This window comes from Haemorhous mexicanus, chromosome Z (assembly GCF_027477595.1).
Source record: "Haemorhous mexicanus isolate bHaeMex1 chromosome Z, bHaeMex1.pri, whole genome shotgun sequence".
Classification (NCBI taxonomy): domain Eukaryota; kingdom Metazoa; phylum Chordata; class Aves; order Passeriformes; family Fringillidae; genus Haemorhous; species Haemorhous mexicanus.
In genome coordinates, this window is record NC_082381.1 from 61,596,445 (window position 1) to 61,614,467 (window position 18,023).

General features: G+C 39.8%; 1 protein-coding gene across 2 annotated transcripts in view; it reads right to left on the reverse strand.

Annotated features, from left to right (window-relative positions):
* The window catches only part of SLC1A1 (solute carrier family 1 member 1), a 51,226-nt gene extending 34,800 nt beyond the window's left edge, over nt 1–16,426 (reverse strand). For both annotated transcript variants that reach the window (XM_059873589.1, XM_059873588.1), the window contains exons 1-2: nt 16,246–16,426; nt 2,507–2,647 (exon numbers count right to left, since the gene is read on the reverse strand). In XM_059873589.1, the coding sequence (XP_059729572.1) occupies nt 2,507–2,647; nt 16,246–16,336 (232 nt within the window). In that variant the 5' untranslated portion in view covers nt 16,337–16,426. The remainder of the gene's footprint in view (nt 1–2,506; nt 2,648–16,245) is intronic.
* Nucleotides 16,427–18,023: the final 1,597 nt, after the last annotated feature.

Genomic DNA, 18,023 nt, shown 5'->3' on the forward strand with positions numbered 1-18,023 from the left:
CCCCCTGTAATGCATGAAGTCCATGGGGGATGCAGAGATTCACTCGCAGCCCATGGAAAAGGTGCTCACGCTGGAGTGGGTGGATGCTGGAGGGGGCTGTGGTCCATGGGAGGCCTGAACAGAGAGGGAGGGCTCCTGCTTCCAGAGACAGAGAGAGGGGGCCCTTGCTTCCAAACTAGAGCAGCCTGTCCTTAGGGAACTGCAGCCTGTGGACGAGTGACCCATGCCACAGCAGTTTTGGGAAGACTGCTTGCCTGTGGGAGGGACCCCACGGCAAGGCAGAGAAAAGGCTCCTCTCCCTGAGCAACCAGAAAATCTCAGGTGATGAACTACCAGAATCCCCACGCCCTGTCTTCCTGCACTGTCAGTGGGAAGGAGGGAGGGGCTCAGAAGGAAAAAAGGTGTTTTAAAGGCTTATTTTACTTCTCGTTATCCTCCTCTGACTCTGTTAATAATAAATTTATCTTATACCTTTAAATTTGAACCTGGTTTGCCCTTAGAGTATTTTTCTCCCAGTCCTTATCTCAACTCATGAGCCCTTCATTATTTATTTTTTTCCCTCTCTTCTGCCCAACTGTAATAGAAGAAGGTGAGTGAATGACTTTTGTGGCTGTCTGGTGTTTAGCCAGTATCAAACCATGACACCCTGCAAAGCCATTGGATTAGATAGTTTCAAGAGATCCCTTCCAACCTCAAGCATTCTATATGACTCTGTGTAAAAGAAGAAAAATTACTAGTATGCTTTATAATCATTCACAGGTTTACTTGTTCAATTCAAATGTGCATTTCTGATGCTTGGAAGGTTAACATACCTATTTTAAAAGAGGCAATATCTCATCAAAATCCTGAGGATGGATATGGGTGAATAGCATCATGCACAGACATTTGTGGTTCATTTGCAAAGCCCTACATACTCTATCGAAGTAGCTTTTGTTTTAATCTATCTTGTTTCCTTTCCCTTGCCTAAAATTCTAATATAGAAGTGTAGAAAAAATATGCTCTTACATGCTAAGGAAATTGGAGATGCCAAGGACAGAATCAGAGCATCTCATTCTCACCAGATGCTCTGATTCTGACCTTGGCATATCCAATAATACAGTCATTTCTGTATTTGACTGTAATCTGCAATCTGTAAAATCAAAGCTTGTGTTAGTAGTTACAAGTGCCGTTTACTCGTACTGGAACATTATACATTAAATAAGCACAATATTTTTAAAAAGAATGACTCTTGTTTCCCCTCTAAGTGCTGGACAGATAGATTTAAAAAATAATTAATTTCATGATTATTCTAATGATCCAATTTATTTCTGAAGACATGAGCCCAACTTCACTCACAAATAAAACCTTGTTCAAAAATAGAAATGTCTTAGTCTTATCTTGGCAGCTTTTCCTGGACAGACTAAGGTTCTCCTCACCTTTACACACTAACAATTGTTTAACCTCCCTTCATTCCTTTGGATCTATCCCTTGGCTATTTTGTGACATCATTTCTCACTCTGTCTTTGGCAGCTTTCCATTCTGGATCTTGCAGCTCTTGACATTCTCCATTTCAATTCTAACACTGGGTTCCTCTCACCCTACATTACAGATTTGAATATCTAGACATGAATATGTTGTCAAAACAGAGGTTTTCTGGAGATGAAAAGGGACCAATGTGTCTTGATTCACTGCAAGAAGCTAAAAGAAAATAGTCACAACCCTTGCACACTCAGTAAAGACGAAAAGAATAAAAAGAAGTTTACTTGGCTTTCCCTTTTTTGAAAAAAGTTATTTCTAAGGAAAGGCTATTCAATGTTCAGTTCTGTCTCCTTGCTTTGGGCTTTCTCCACCAAATCTTTCCAAAGTTTTCTCTGTGGGTGACCTGTTAGCAAATTCTAGCAATTAGGGCAGGGATCCAGCCAACAGCTTGCTTGCTTTTCCCAGAAGATGGAAGCTTTGCTTCCCTCTTCCCTTCCTGGCCACACAGTCTTTCAAGCCCTTGCTTGGTTCAAAGGCGTTTTCAGTTTTGGGGAAGTACAAGTGGACTCACAGAAGGGTTCAGTGAATGCTAGAGCTCATGCAAGGTAGCTCAGGGAAGTCTGCTAAGACAAGGAAGTATAGGTTATGAATGTACTCTTTTTGTGACAGAAGGCAATGAGATCAGCTCTCCCTTGCTTGTGAAATGAGACTGCTTATAACAGTTAACTCTACCTCAGAATATGCAGTTGCAGCTTTAGGCTTGCAATGTGCTTAACCCACTTCTTAATATAGGGAGAGAGAGACACAAGAATCTATAGATTTGCAGTTATTAGCTCACAGCTCTATATAATGTCATAGATAATAGTGCTAATCATTCAAAATCTTTTCTCATTCTCATTATATAAAGAAATAATTTAATCTAAAGGTATGAAATCTCTATTTCTCAGTATAGAGTTCCATCAAGTTGTTTTTAAGGGTTATTTCCTTTAGAAAGAAAGCTAACCCACAATGATAGTTCCACAAGCTAACAGTACGTTTTCAGTCATACCTGTGATCATACTTGATATGATTAATGGCAGAATGATGAGTTTGAGCATTCTCATCAGCAATTCCCCAGGAAATGCAAAGTAGACCTTATCCAAGTTGGACAGATTGCCATATTCCCGTACCAGCACACCAATCCCAATACCTAAAAGGGACATAAAAATGTTACACAAATTAGATGTAGTTTATAATAGAAACATGTGAGACAAGGAGAAAAAATAGCAGAATAAAAAGAGCAAGAAATAAACATATTTTCACAACTACGGTACAACTTCTAAATCAGGTAAGATCAGATATTTCCTTTTCTAATGATAAGCTAAGTAATAACACATAATTCTGAAGCTGGATGTCTTTAGGTATGTCTTTGGAAAAATCTGATTGGGTGCTTTGATTATCAGTCCAGTCCAGTACTGACTTTTTACCCACCTTCACTAGTTCTAGAAAACCCATAACTGGCATTAAAAAAATCAATAGACTATATAAACACTACCAAACACTAAAGAGAGATGGTGATATAAATACTTCAGATGATTTCTTTTGGTGAAAATAAGCCTACCCAGCAGCAACACTTCCAGTAATTGCTGCTCTACATAATTAGGAAAGAGTGTGACTGTAATCACTAAATTAATTTAATAACTTCCAGGAAACCGAACAACAAAAATACACTCTGCTCATTTCACACTCATTTCACAACACAACCGGCCTACAAATACCAGACTATAAATTCAATCACTGATTGAGCCATGGCACAAGGAACCTTTATGCATTCTCTTACCTTTGGATTATATGAATTCTCAGATAGTTCCGACTTCTGAGACAAATCACAGATAAGAGTTCTACCAAAAGAAAAAAATCATGGGCCAAAAGACAGAATTCTTCAGTTTGAAAGGAAATAGCTTTATTTTCCATTCCAACATGATTTTCAAATTAAAATTACTGTTACAGGAAATGTGTTGATCAGTGTCTAAAAAGCACTAGAACTTTCTAGAACTGTTGTTTCACATAGAAACTTGGTAATGCTTCAGTCCTGAATGAAAAGAGATCAAGAGATCCAATTTCTAACTAGATCCAATGAAAGAACAAGGCAGAACTCTTCATCATCAAAATCAAGCTAAATGAAAATTAAAACAGATTAAAAACCAAGTCTTTCCTGTTAATAAAGATGGAAAATTAACCACATAACCTTCCAAGAAAATGAGCTGCTCTAGTCAACTATTAAGATTTCTGATCAAGGTGTAGTCTCTGCCAGTGAATACAGACAGTTTGAATTCCTTGGAGCAATCTTGAATCTTAACAGCCTTGAAGATATTTGCAATATTATGCAAATAACCTTGATTAAAGAATGATAAGACACAATGATATCTGTTTCTTATCTAGGGACTGAATTAGATGGGTTGAAAATATTTACTCTGCACTTTTAGATAAGCCCATGCAAGATAAAATTCCATTTGTAAAATGGTTACATGAATTGAAGTTAGTTGCTAAGGCTTTGATCCTGAAAGCACTAGAGTAAATAGCTGAATCTAACCATACAGGCAATTTCCATGTCTTCAGACAATTCATGTAACTTAGGGTAGACATTTGCTTAAATTCCAGCAAGACTGAACTGCATGTTTATGGCAAGTTGTGTAATGCCACTTTACTTTCAGCAGGTATGACTAGGACATGTTCTAACCATCTGCCTTTCATTCTATATGACTGTCATATTTGACCAGATGGAATTCTGATCATTGTATATTCAGCAGGATTGCTAGCAGGTAGAAAGATTCACCCTTGTTTTAATTCTTGAGGGTTCTGTTTTCCACTTCTTTAGATTTCACTACAAAGACTTCCCACATGCTCTCAAAATTATAGCAGGGTTTCCTTAAGATGTTCCATCTGTATACTTATACCTGTTCTGTTTGATTTTTTTTGTTGAGGATATTATTTATCTAATGACAATAGCTAAGAACAGGGTTTCAACAATCTCTTGAAATTACATTATTGCTCTCAATTCCTTATTCATGCAATTTCTTTACCAGACAACACAATTATTTCCATATTAACTGTGTAGTATGCCAAACTACAGTAAAATGCAGCTACTTTTTAACTGCAGTTAGCATCTATCATACGCTGCTTGAATATATCATGGGAATATAAGAAATTTTATTTTGCAACAGTAACAAGAGAAGATTAGAAATTTAGCAGAATAAACTTGCTGTTGTACAGGAAATGGACATATGTAGAACTTTTTGAACCTCATCTCAATAACCAAGTTTAACTTGGAAATTTCTTCTGGGAATTGTAACACAAAAAAAGAAGTGTGCTTCAGCATAAACACATTTCACATGGTAACCATTGCTTTTAACATCACTTTGATTATAGCAGCCCTAAGTAGAGACAAAGTGTTATAAAAATCTCAATTTCTCTAGATGAATGCTACTGATAACTCCATTATTTCTGAAATTAAAATCAACAATTACTTTTAACAACCTTAAAATACACTATAGTCTTCAAAGCTGCTTCTATATATTAGGATTCCTTCCTTATTATTTTTTATTTTTATTCTTATTTTAATTTTAATTTTTAATTATTTTTTAATTTATGGAGTAATTTGCTTCTACTTTTTGAAGAGCACAATGTCATTTTTCCTACTTGCTCTCTTCTTTCCTGAAGGAGTTTCAACTACTCCACCTTTCTTCTCATCCATGATAAATTGGTTTTATTTCTTTTCCATCTCTTCTTTTTGCTTTTCCTTCTTGTCCACGTGGCTAAGTTAGGTCATGATTTTTACCACAAGACCAATCCTTTATTTGAAGCTCAATGACACATTCTGCTTAAGCTCCAGATTTCTGTAGTATTGGGCAGATGTGAAGAATGATGGTGGAATAAATGGTACAATCCCACATCTTTAATTTAAATTTTTAAGGAAAATATATCCTTGTAACTGGATAGTACAGCACATGCTGTATAGCATGGTGTCTACATTTCCTCTTCCAAGGAGCAAGTGAAAAGTGCAGTCTGGGTCCCTGAGATTGCGAGCATAATGAAGGCCACAGGGCAATTCTCACATGCCCTAACTCCTTGCTACTATTCTCCCAGGTAGCACATAAGGCTTTTTATAGGCTTGGTAACAGACAGAAAATCCTTCAAAGAAAAGGTGCAAATATAGACGAAGCAAGTGAGGGGTGAGGATGAGAAGAACAAGAGAAGAAAAACAGAGCAGAAGAAAATAATTGAATACAAGCACACCAAATGAAACTCATTGGCACCCAACTTTCAGGGAGTCCCAGCTTAAAAAGCCAGAGGGAATGCATGTTTCCTCTCTACAAGATGAGTAATTTTTCATTGTGTTGCCCAGAAAAAGGGCAGCAGAAAGTGCTGCAAGGGGTGACCTAGCACCTGCAACTGGCTCCACTTTATGTAGCACTAGATCCACTACACCTGCCAAGCCTGAGGCTTTACAGGACCTAGGAGACGATGGCTGTGTGTAACAAGGTGGCAGAACCAGTCCTGCCTGTGTATGTATGTTCAGTGAGCCCACCACTGAAATTAGGTAGAATGTGTCCTGAGGGACCATTATGTTAAGGTTTCTGTCTATCTGCAAAATATTTTCTGTGACATCTGGGTATCTGGTGAACAGTAACTTATTGCAATCTGATCTTCATCTGGAGTGGTTTTTGCATATTGCTATTCTTTCTGAAATGTTATCTAAGGAAAAAGTAAATTCTTTGTATGGAAATGATTATAGGGCTACTACATGTTTCTTAAAGTACCTTGCTGCAATTCATGACACAGATTTAGAAATGAGTAAAAAAACCTACACACACTCTGTTCAAAACATTGGCATAATCTCCATGCTCAGTTATACTAGAACACATGGGGTGTGTCATAGGTTGTCCTACAGCTATTGTAAACTTGTAAAAATGTGCTGGCAATTCAGAAGCCCCCAAGCAGCCCAACATGGAGACCATTTATAATTTTTCACGAAGTGATAGCTAAACCCTAAACCCTTTTTTGTGAGGTCAACAAGATACAGATTTTGAATTTGAAAACTCAGAAACCCTGAGTATCTGAATCTGTTCAGGATATGCAGTATGACATTACTGTACTTATTTGCTTTACATCATCACTATTGTGGGTTAGTTGCTCTTCAGAACCTGATTACATCCCTGATAAGAATATGGTAAGATAGCATGCCCCTTGACTATCTTTACCTTTACAGGTAGAACAACTCACAATTTAGAAACAGATAACCTAAGTCCACACATAGACATGCCTGCTTCTGTTTCTCACTGAATGAGAATATAAAACAGGGAAAAAAAAGTTATCTAACAGGCGGGACTCCCCCATGTTATTTACATTCATGGATGAGAACCCTAGTTTGGGACGCACAGTTTCTATTGAGAGGGAGTTCTCCATCAGTGTGCATGACACTGAAGAAACAGCATATCACCTTCACATCCCACTGACTTTATCATGTGAATGATCCTTAGGAGTGAACCATAAAGGCAATGAGAAAAGGAATCCGGCATATATTTTTGTAAAACTAATATTCTGTTTTGTAAGATTATCTGTTCTGTAGCACATGTAGCAATCTGAAAAAAAAGCTGTGGTATTTATTTTTCCTGTTTTCTTAAAATTTCATAATATGGAAACTCCTTCTCACTGAAGCAGAGTTAGTGACCCTGGCTGATGCTGATAGACAGTGTGGGGATTACAGGAATTTTGCTTTGACTCAGCACTGAAAGAAGAAAAAAAAGTCACATTGTTCAAACCTGGTATTATTAAATTGTACTGTAGCAATATCTATTGTGCTATTAACTAAGTGATTAACCTCTTCATAATTTCACATTATATGCTGCATAGTCGTGACAGACTAAAACAATTACTTCTGTCATTCTGGTGAGTCTTAACTGGATTAACCTCACAGCAGATGATTCATGGAACTGAAAAAGCTAGCAAACAAAGTTCACTGACTTGATTTCAAACACAGTACAAAATATTCAATATAAACATATCAAACTGCAGCACAGTCAGGAAGGAGTTTTACAGTGTGATACATTCTTAGTCCATTAGTAATATTTTATAAACCAATTTTGTCTGCTCTCCCCATAGAGTTTCTCTTATCACTGCTGCCTCTTAGTGCAAAGAAATCCAGTACCAACTACAGAACAGTAAAAGAGAGAGTGTGGAAGAATATATTACAAAGGCTTATAATATTTCAACCTTTTTTGCATTGTTTTTAATACTTTCTAATGTTATGCATTTTACTGTTTTACACTCTACCTTCCAATAAACATTCTGATGTTGATTGAAAAAAGAGGATTCTTGGAAAATCTACAGGCAACCACTAAAGTATAAAAGTTTCAGGGGTATAACTACATGGTAACTAATCTTAACTCTATGGTTGCTTGTGGTAGCCAGACTCCCAGCTTGCTTACAAAGACATGTGAAGAAAAGTTCTCTCAGAAATCTTCTAGAAGAGAGTTTTTGTATCAGTTCTTGGTTTACTGAAGAATAATTAGTAGCAATGTATAAGAGAATGGCTTGTCCTCTGCCATGGTGAGACCCCCTGATGCTCTCTGATAATCCTGTTGAGGATGCAGTGCTTGTAAACTCCTTCACACAAGTAACACACTATCATCTGACTGCAGTGTGAGAAAAGTTCAGGAGGACAGTGACTCCCTGTGATGGATCTTCAGGAATGAAGGCAAGGTGGAATGCTGGCCAGAGGGCGAAAAATCAGCTTCTTCAGTGTGCATGTACTCCCTTAACTCACAGTAGGTTTGAAGGCTACCGCAAACAGCAAACTCACATAACTCCTGCTACTTTCTGTGCTGCAGGAGCCTGGAACAGGGCTGATAACATAGGGCAGCCTGTAGCAGTCACCACTAACACCGAGCAGCCTCTCTGCTATGCAGCCCTGCACAAGGCACACCTCATCCTTAGTCAAACTAGGAGTAGCTAGTTCACTCAGCCAGGAAAAGGGAAATAGTGGCTATTTTCCAGTGACTGTGTGACCACAGTGCTGCTGAATCTGAATCAGTACTCTCTCCAAACATGCAGAGGGCTAACCAGCTTGATTATTTAACAATGTCTCCTACTGGACTTTGGATTTCCACTCCTTTATCCAAACAGAGTGTAGATGAATTCCACCTGTACATATCTTCCAAATATTTTCCATGTGCAGATGAAACTTCCTTCAGAGAAAGCCAAGAAAAAATTATACAGGTGAAGGAGGAAGAAAATACCTTTTGACTGTGCTTCATCTGGCTAGAACTCTTGTACAGAATCTAACACAAAAAAATAAACTAAGTCGTACCAGAGATAAGATTCTTTTCTTTCACTGTTTTCAAATACTTGTTGACTTATTATTTTTGTGAGGTAGTGTGCTTACAACCTTAACATAACAAATTTATTTATTTTATAAGCAAGGTCATGTCATAAACTAAACAATCTAGGGAAAATGACAATTCTGTCCCAGCAGCTATGCAACCTGCATTTCTTCATGAATTTGGATGTGTCCTGGTGAAAGTACCTGTTCTGTTGAGAAATACTGTGTGAAACTCATTAAGGTTTCAGGAAAAGCAAAATCAGTGTCAAACACATACAAAGGAGGACTATGGGGTAATTAAAAAAATGAAGAGCCTACCTTTTGAGAGGAGATGAAAGAGCTTAGTTTGTCCACCATGGATGAGTGAGGTAGGAATAAAGAAAATGGTTGAATGCTAGTGATGAAATAATATTTTAATTATTGGATGCACAGTGAAACAACACATTTATAGTGGAAACTGTAAGGCTTTGAACCATCAGATTGAAGAATACAGCTTCCCAGGTGCATGTACAGCATCAAATATCCTATCCAGCTTTAAGATGGAGCATGGCATGTAACAGAATTTTATCTACAATGGTGCAACCCAAAGCAGCAGAGGCTAGATATGATAACCCAGGGGGTAGCCTTCTATCTCTCTATTCCTGTGCTTTACAGTAAAATTGAAAGGTAACCTGACAACAGTAACTTGTCTTTCTTCTTTTGCAGACTTTTCTTATGACCCCTTTCATATATCACTTCTAAAACCATTACCCTTCTCCTTCATCTCATCCATCTATGATGTGTGAGCCTTCTTTAATTATGCAGTCATCCAGACATGTATAGTTCTTAGTGCTTCCACAATGTCTCCCAATGCACTACAGTCTACAAAGCAGCGCTTTTGTTTAGACTTCTTTTCTCAATTGTTTCAGAAACTCATGTCTCCCAGTTGCAGCATCTAATGTTTTCTTATTTGGCCTGATACACTACAGTACCATGGGCACCATTACAATGCCACAAACAAAAAAACCAATAATTTCTCACCCTTCCTTATAAAAGCCCACTGATTTTCGGTTCTCTTTCCACAATGTTTTGCTTGCTATCCCAAAGCTCTATAAGCACCTTTGTACATGGATAGCACTAGAGATGTTAGCTCAGTAGAGCACATCAGGAGAAATGCATCTTCACACAAGAAACTAAATGGTTCTTATACCACTTATAAGCAGTATAAGAAAGGTGAAAGGCTAGGAACTGGAAATATCTGCCAGATTCTAACCCTTGTTATTGCTTCTTTCATGAGAGAAAAGGACAGTAAACAGGACATTCTGTTCTAGCCCTCCCCTTGCTGGAAGAGCAATGGAATGATTGTGACTGAGATAAGCAGATAGACAAGCAATTTAGTGGACACTAAAGATAGACAGATAGTAACATGCAGTAACATTGTTATTCTGAAACTAATGAAGACTTCAAAGAATTGAGAAATCAGATATATCACCCAGAAATTTAGCTCAGATTAAGCAAGGCCAGGTTGTTCGCCATTCCAAAAGCATGAAAGGGCCACAAAATTTGAAATGCTAACTCCAATTCCCTGATTTTCAGATGTGATACAGATGTGTTTTCACTGCGCAAGACAATATTGTGAGACTATAAGCACAAATCCTATGGGACATTTCTGGGGAAAAAAAAAAAAAAAAAAAAGACTTCCAAACAGTGCAACTGTTGTTTGCGAGTAGTCTCAACCTGAACATTATCTTTTTTGATGGGGTATATAAGAGAAAAGTGTCTTTATGCTTTGTTTCTAAAATGCAAATATAAAAGAAAAGAAATTTTTGCAATTACATTGCAATTACATCTTCCCTTAAATAATTTTGGGAAATTGGACATAGTAAATATTTTGCTGATATTAATATTGGTGTTCTTGGTTCAAATGTAAAAATAACACCTGTAGACTTTGGTAGTTTGGGGACTTTGCAGAGTGTAAATTGACATTAGGCTCACCCTTTCCAAAGATTTAAAAATTCAGCTCTAGTGATAGTTTCACTTCACTCACATAAAGTGAAACCCAGAGACTGTGTTAAAACAAACAATAAAATTGGAAAATTTACATGCCAGAAGAAGAAATAAAAGATGGGTTTCATAACAGTTCAAAAGAGGCATCATGCTTAACTTCAATTACCTTTGGATTCTTTCATTGTCTGACTTCCTGACTTAGAGCATTTTTGATCACCTCAGTGGCATGTGAAACTCTTAGGTGAAATTATTTGTCATTCTGCATTTTACTTTCCATTGTTAAAATGAAATTCAGACATTTTCTCAGAATTGCCGTGTTTCATACATTTCTGAAGAGGTCCCGTCCTATATCAAACTCTTGGCAAGTGTTACAGAGAAACGCAGATATAAGAATCTTCACTGTCTAGAGAGGCATAGAAATTCGCAAGTATTATCTATGCTGTTCTGAGGCACAGCAAGAAGAAAACAGTTTTCTTTTAAATTTCCATGCTGATTCAAGTTGATGATCAGTGGACTGATTTCCACAGTTGATTCAAGATATCTGGTTTTAATTTTTTTTAAATTCCAAATTAATAAAATGCTATGCTTCAGAATTCAAGAAAGAAATTGAATGCTTGGCTTACATCTATACTTGTCGGAAACAACGCAATAATTCTTTTGTTTTATTATATTCTGCTTATTCCCTAAGAACTTCTTTCTTGTGATTTTGCTAGTGTATTTCAAGAGACTATAAATCTGCTTCATTGTCTGGAACCTTACCACTGTATTGTACAAGCAAGAAACAGTACTGAAGACAGCCTAAAGTAAGCCAAGAGGCCACTTTTTAATAAGGGTACAAGGAGGGAGAAATGGAAAATGGTGAAGCTTTACTTCATATCAAGACTGGGCTTTTGCTATTTAAATTGCATTTGCTAGAGACAGAAGCAACTCACTGTCAGAGAGTTAATAGGTTTTTGGGGTTTAAATACTGCAGTCAACATCTGCAAAAAACCCTCAGGAATACGGTGAGCTCCCTGGATTCAGGTGGCCTTCTGCATAGGGAAAGGCCATCAACAGAGTGATAGGTTACTAATTGTTCTGTTGTTGTCTTCACCCTATGAGACATTCATTCTTGTATGAATACACTGGTGGGCTTCCAGTAACGCAGAACTACTGCTATTAAAACCAGCTGTTAAGTCCCCTTGTGTCTACAGAGGGAGCACAACCCTTCATTTAGCAGGTGTGAATGGACCTGACTTGTCTAGAAACAAAGAAATATTCTTGAAGCGAGATATTACTACTTAATATTATAATAATAAATAATAACTTCCATTTACATTATAGAGAATAAAGTCATATAAACTGCTAGGGGGTATCATAAAACACAAACCAGAAGATTCAGTGGCTAGCACACTTACCAAATCCTGGTAAATCATTTTAGTCACAACACTCAAAGTTTCTGCAATGCTGGTGCTACAGCAGGAACTATGCATATTTTAATCTCACTCTCAAATGCAGGGAGAAAAGGAGGTCTGATGCCAGCCCAAATCTTTCAACAACGGAACTGCACAAGCAAAGCATCTGATCCGGCAGAGACTGAATAAATTCAGAGGTGGAAAAGTCAGGTGTTTAGGCATGCTCCAGCCTCAATACCTGACCCCTGCCCTCTCTTTTACTCCATCCCTGCCTTACATCACCGCTTGCTGCAGCTCGCGTTTTTGCGCGTTCTCTGGCTGCCCGGTCCCGGCCCTCCCTGAGCCACCTCGGACAGCTCCCGCCGCCCCTGTGCCGCCCCCCCGGCTCCCGGCAAGGCACGAAGGCTCCTTTTTGGTGGTGTTTTGAGGTGTACAGCGTAAGGACCATGTACACATGTGAAGAGGAGAACGACGGAGGAAGGTAATGGCAGAACAAAAAAGTGTTTACTGCTGCCTCTCTCTGAGACTGCACGGGCACACCCCTGCTGAATAAAGGGCTGAAGAAAGAACAACTGACATTCACAGTCTCCGGTGCCATTAGCTTCCTCCTTCTTTATCCATATCAATATTGCATTTCTCACATTTGCACATGAAAACCTAAACAGTTTCAGTGTCCCCAACATGTGCTGTTGAGAAAAGCTCAATCCCAAGTCACAGACAGGCTCAGAGGTATCTTAAGTTCTGAATATGTTTAGGAAGAGGCAGACACTCCACTCAGTGATTAAAAAAAAAATTATTTGCAAATTTAGGTGAATTGAATCCCTCAGAATAATCTTTCTCAGATACAAAGCTGTTACCAAAAAAAAAAAAAAAAAAAAAAAAAAAAAAAAAAAAAAAAAAAGCGAATAGATTTCAAAATTACCAGTATATAAAAAAATTGTAACTTGTGTATAATTTCTGAGAATGTAAAATGATCTTGGCTCTAGTATAGCATTCTACTGTAACTCAGTGCCTTGGACCATATGTACACAAATCATTTACACTTTAATTTCCATGGTAAGAAAAAAGCTGTTCTGCTGAAGAACTGCACAGTATTACAGGCTATCAGGCCATGACATACCGACTAATGAGCAAGTATTTACACATAATCAGCCTTTTACTTTCATGACTGGTTTGTCTGCGTTGCAGCAGTGACCTTTTGGAGACAAAGTGATGACAAATAAGAAATACTCTATGAGAAACCTGTGAAGTGTGACTTAAACTCTCCGCATGCGATTGCCCTTTGGACACCTGTTTCAGGGTGAGTAATTTTCAGGGATATTTCTGGTTTATTTTGTCTTGATCGTATAATCTGGTAACAATGTAACTTTCTATAAAATGGGCTGAAGAAGCACTTGAAGCAAATTGACTTGTAAACTACTTTTGTTAGCTCAGTTGCTTTGGGCTCAGTAAGGCCAGTAGAACAAAAGATGCAAGATATACCTGCTTTTGCAGGTATTTGTGTGAGGCTGCTGCTCTACTGGTTACACATCTCTTCACTTCAGCTTGGTGGCCTAAAGTTGACTCTCTACTAAGGCAAGGAAAATAACCACTTGAGCCTCAAATTTTGTTTTCTTTGAATATGCATTCAGGTGATTTCACCCAAAAGACATGACATTCAGATATTTTTTGTACAGATTTTAAATTACACCCCTCCCCCCCCCCCCCCCCCCACTGCTATGAAAGAAATTCTGGTATTTTTGAAAAGGGAAAGGACAGACAAAAGGTTGAATGCTTAAGATAATAATACTCTTGAAGGAAGTACTGTGTGGAATTCTGAGGGGTTTCTATTTCTGTCTCTTTTCAGAGTTGCAGACAAGTAATCAGGAAAAATTTTCAACCTAGTAAAGGTACTAGCAAAGATAACCATATTTCAGTTAGATGCTGAACATGGCTCTGAGGATGATGAGCAAAAATCATGATTCCTTATGACAGTGTAGGAATATCAGATACTTTGCAAGACAGTTGGACAGCTTTCACAGCAAATTTTCACAGCTTGATGCATTTATTATTTCCATACACTTCTGAAAAGTCTATTTTCTTCTTTCAAAATGGTATGCCACTCTTCTGCTCGCAAATGCTAAACTGTTCTTCCAAACAAACTAGATTAACCTCAGACCAATTTCCCAGGGTATATTAAAAAAGAATGAATATGTAAATTTAATTATGAAGGGTTTGTGGACTCTAGGTATATTACAAGCTTTCCTCATGCTGTAGTAAAGTGATAATATATCATTTAACTCCATCTTTACAAGGGTTACACTGTTTTTCTTGGGTACCTTACTTCACCTTTGAGAAATACTGGAAATGCTGCAGATACACAGTTTCTTGAAAAGGTAATTTGGTACAAGGCTCTCAGAATTGCTATGAAGACTCTCTTTGACAGTATTACAGAGCTCCCCTGAGTTATGGACTGTTAATTACAGTGTAGCAGGCAGAGAGGCTGAAGGACACAGCAGGTCCTGGGAATTCCTATTGGCTATTAGGGGAATTGGGGTCAATTGTCCACACAGCTCCTGCATTGTCATACATTGTGGCTCTCAGAGAAATTTAATTTCAGACTGTTACACCTGTAGAATCACATCACAATCTTCAATTCTAACTACAGGCACTGGAGATAATAAGAGGGGAATATTTCTTAACCACTTCTGTAAATCAGAAGTAAGTACGCCAACTCCTGGAAGAACACCTGACGGGAGCATGAGAAAAAGTAATTTTACACATGCAAACACAGACACATAAACACACTCCTCTAGCTGTACAGTCAGATTTTCAAAGCAAGGCCCTTAACACTTGGTATGCAAAACTCACAAATATATTTTTGAACAAGGTGAAAAAAATCCAGAGATCTTTCAAATACTGAATGTATTGTGGAAAACACACATGTATACGTAAGCACAGTTCTGATTACACCTTATAAATAATAATAAAATAATGATTCTCTTCTGAACAAATTTGCACTGAAATAGGCATGGTCGAGCCAAAATTCAAATTAGCAGAAAAGTCATCTGAAAGAGACTCAGACAGCAAGTTAAGGAAGTATTTATAGCACCACTTCTCTACAGGAGAAAAAAAGTGAACAAGGCTTTCCAAATAATAACCAGGAGAAAATGAAATAAATAGGGCCAAGATTATGCCCTATAGAAAACCCTCTTCATCTAAGTAACATGATGCATTTTCTTTGCCCTCTTTGCACTCTTATCCTTAATAAGATGGCGTTTAACTCGTTTTTTCTTCAGAAACTTGGTGACGTACAGGCGATAAATCCTGCTATCTTTACATTGATGGCCCCGAAAACCTTTCAGAAAGCAGGATGGCATTGCCAGACGCTTCACCCCCGAAAATCTCTCCAAAAGCTGGGCGGCATTGCCTAACTCTTGCAGCTGCACCGCTCGCTTGGGCCACCAGAAGCTCCAAAAAGCCACTTCCACCGCTCTCCGGCCCTACAGCCTCCCTCGGCGGGGCTGCCACCTGCAGACCAGCAGTAGGCAGGGGCCGCGTTCCCCCGCAAGAGCTGCAGAGGCCACCCGGGGCACAGCCCACCGTGGGGACCCTCAGTACGGAGGGCTCACAGCCCCCGTGCCCGTGCGCTTCTCCACACGGCGGTCTCACCGCGCCGATCACCGACCTTTGCCACACGGGCCGGCGGGACGCGCGCAGGAGCCGGCCCGGCCAGGAGGGCCCCGGGCCCCCGCTGCCGACCCGGCCGCCCGGGGCTGAGAACGCCGCGTCCCCCCGCGCCCAGCCCCGCTCTCGCCCCACCGCCGCGGCACCGCGACACTGCGGGGCTGTTCCCCGCGGCCGCGGCGATGCCGGGGAAGAGCAGCCGGCCGCCCTCGCCTGCCTTTCGGGTGGGTCGTTAGCACGGCCCCGCGCCGCCCGGCCCTCGCCCCGCCGAGGCCCCCGGTCGGGCGCCGCGCCATCCCTGCGCCCGGCAAGGCCGTACCGTGCCGGCAAGGCCGGGCGGGGGGCGGCGGCGCCCCGCTCCCTGCCTGGCCCCGCGCTCACCCGCCAGCACGGCGGCCACCGTGCTCAGCAGCAGCCAGTTCTTCTTCACGAAGCTCGGGCAGAACAGTCCTTTCTGGATCGCCTTCGCCATGGCGAGGGTCGGCGGGGCTGGTGCGGTGCGTGTCGCGCCGAGCCGAGCCGAGCCGAGCCGAGCTCCGCGGGGCTGCGCGCTTACCGCGGGGAGGCGGAGACGTTGCGCTTCACCTGGCAACCGGAGAGCCCGGCCCCCCGGCCGCCCCTCGCTCGGCCGGCCCACCTGCCGGCCAGCACACCCAGCTCCTGCTGACAATATTGGGGACAGCAGGTACACAATTGTCTTGTCAGATTTCCCCCCCGGGATTTGACCCTGGTAGGCTTACATACCAAAATAGCCAAGAAGCGTTTATTTTTTGTGCATCTCACTGGCAATGGTCTCCTTCTCCCTCCCCACCATAAGGCTGATTAAAACATATATAATATTTGGACCCAGTTCCCTGTTGGTGAATGGTTTTCAATATGTCTATAAACGTGCTGATTTTGATTGTCAAACCTGTAGCTCCATGGTGAATGAAAAAAACAAAGAGCCAAGCCCCACCAAAATCTGCCATTGTCTTGCTGAGTGACATGAAGGAGAGAGCAGAAGAGCAGAATGAAAGTTTATTTTATCTTATTTAACTGCACTTGATATCATCCATTTCTGACCATACTCTACTGAGGTTTACCTATTTCTGCCTATAACAACCAGGTAACTAAGGCCTGAAGGAGATCAGCAAAAACTGCAATTGAAAGCTTGTCACCTCTGCTCTTCACATGAATCTGGCTGCACTATGTGACAGCCTGGAGAAAGAGACAAGTATGTACCTTGTTAAATCAGGTGAGAGCACTGAAATCCACCTGGATGAGAAGCAAGAGCTGTCATCAATCTCAAGTGTTAAAACCTGGACCTAGATGCAAACATTCATATAGACATACCTAAAATTGTCCATATTTTTCAGATGTGTAGAACAACTGTAGTTATTTGTTTGCATCTGTCATCAGGAGAATTTAATTTAAAAAAATAAGAGGTAGCCCAGTGGTAGAAAGGAAACAGATGAGTAAATATATTAGTTTAATTAAGTCATAAAAGGTGTCAGATCCCTTAAAAGGAAGGCTAGCATACTACCACATTACAAGCTACAGTATAATTAATGCAAAGAAATGGTAAGAAACAACATGACTATGCCTAGACTTTGGTATGGAAATGTCCCAAAGTATGAGTGGAACTAAAGAAGCAAAAGGCACACTGGGTTTCAGGATTGGCAGGATCAGGCATACCTTGTGCAGAAGAGCTCTGACTTTGGATCTCATTGCCACAGGGTATAATTTTTTAAAATTATTATTTTCTCTCATATATACTTGGAGTCTCAGATGTTGCTTTCAGTAAGACAAACATCTGATCTGCCCTAGGAGGTGGTGAATTGGTGCCTCTCTAGATAGTAAGAACAAAATTATTTGCAGGACATCTTCAGAAGTTAGGCCTTTCTTTAATTTTCTCTTTATTCACCTTCTCATGTACCCCTTCTTACAACTTACTCTACTTCTCTTTTGAGCTGTTTTGATGAGTTAGGGGAAATGATTCCAATTCAGTTCCTGAAGACTAGCTAAAATAAGGTTAGAATTTACTTATTTGTCTATTAAGGTTTCGTGTTTCTCTTAATACTTAAACATTAAGTATCCTTTTTTCACATTGAGAATTTCATAGTACCTTCTTGGTAGATCTAGAATTATCTGCAGCATTCTTAGGACAGAAGAATGCCCTT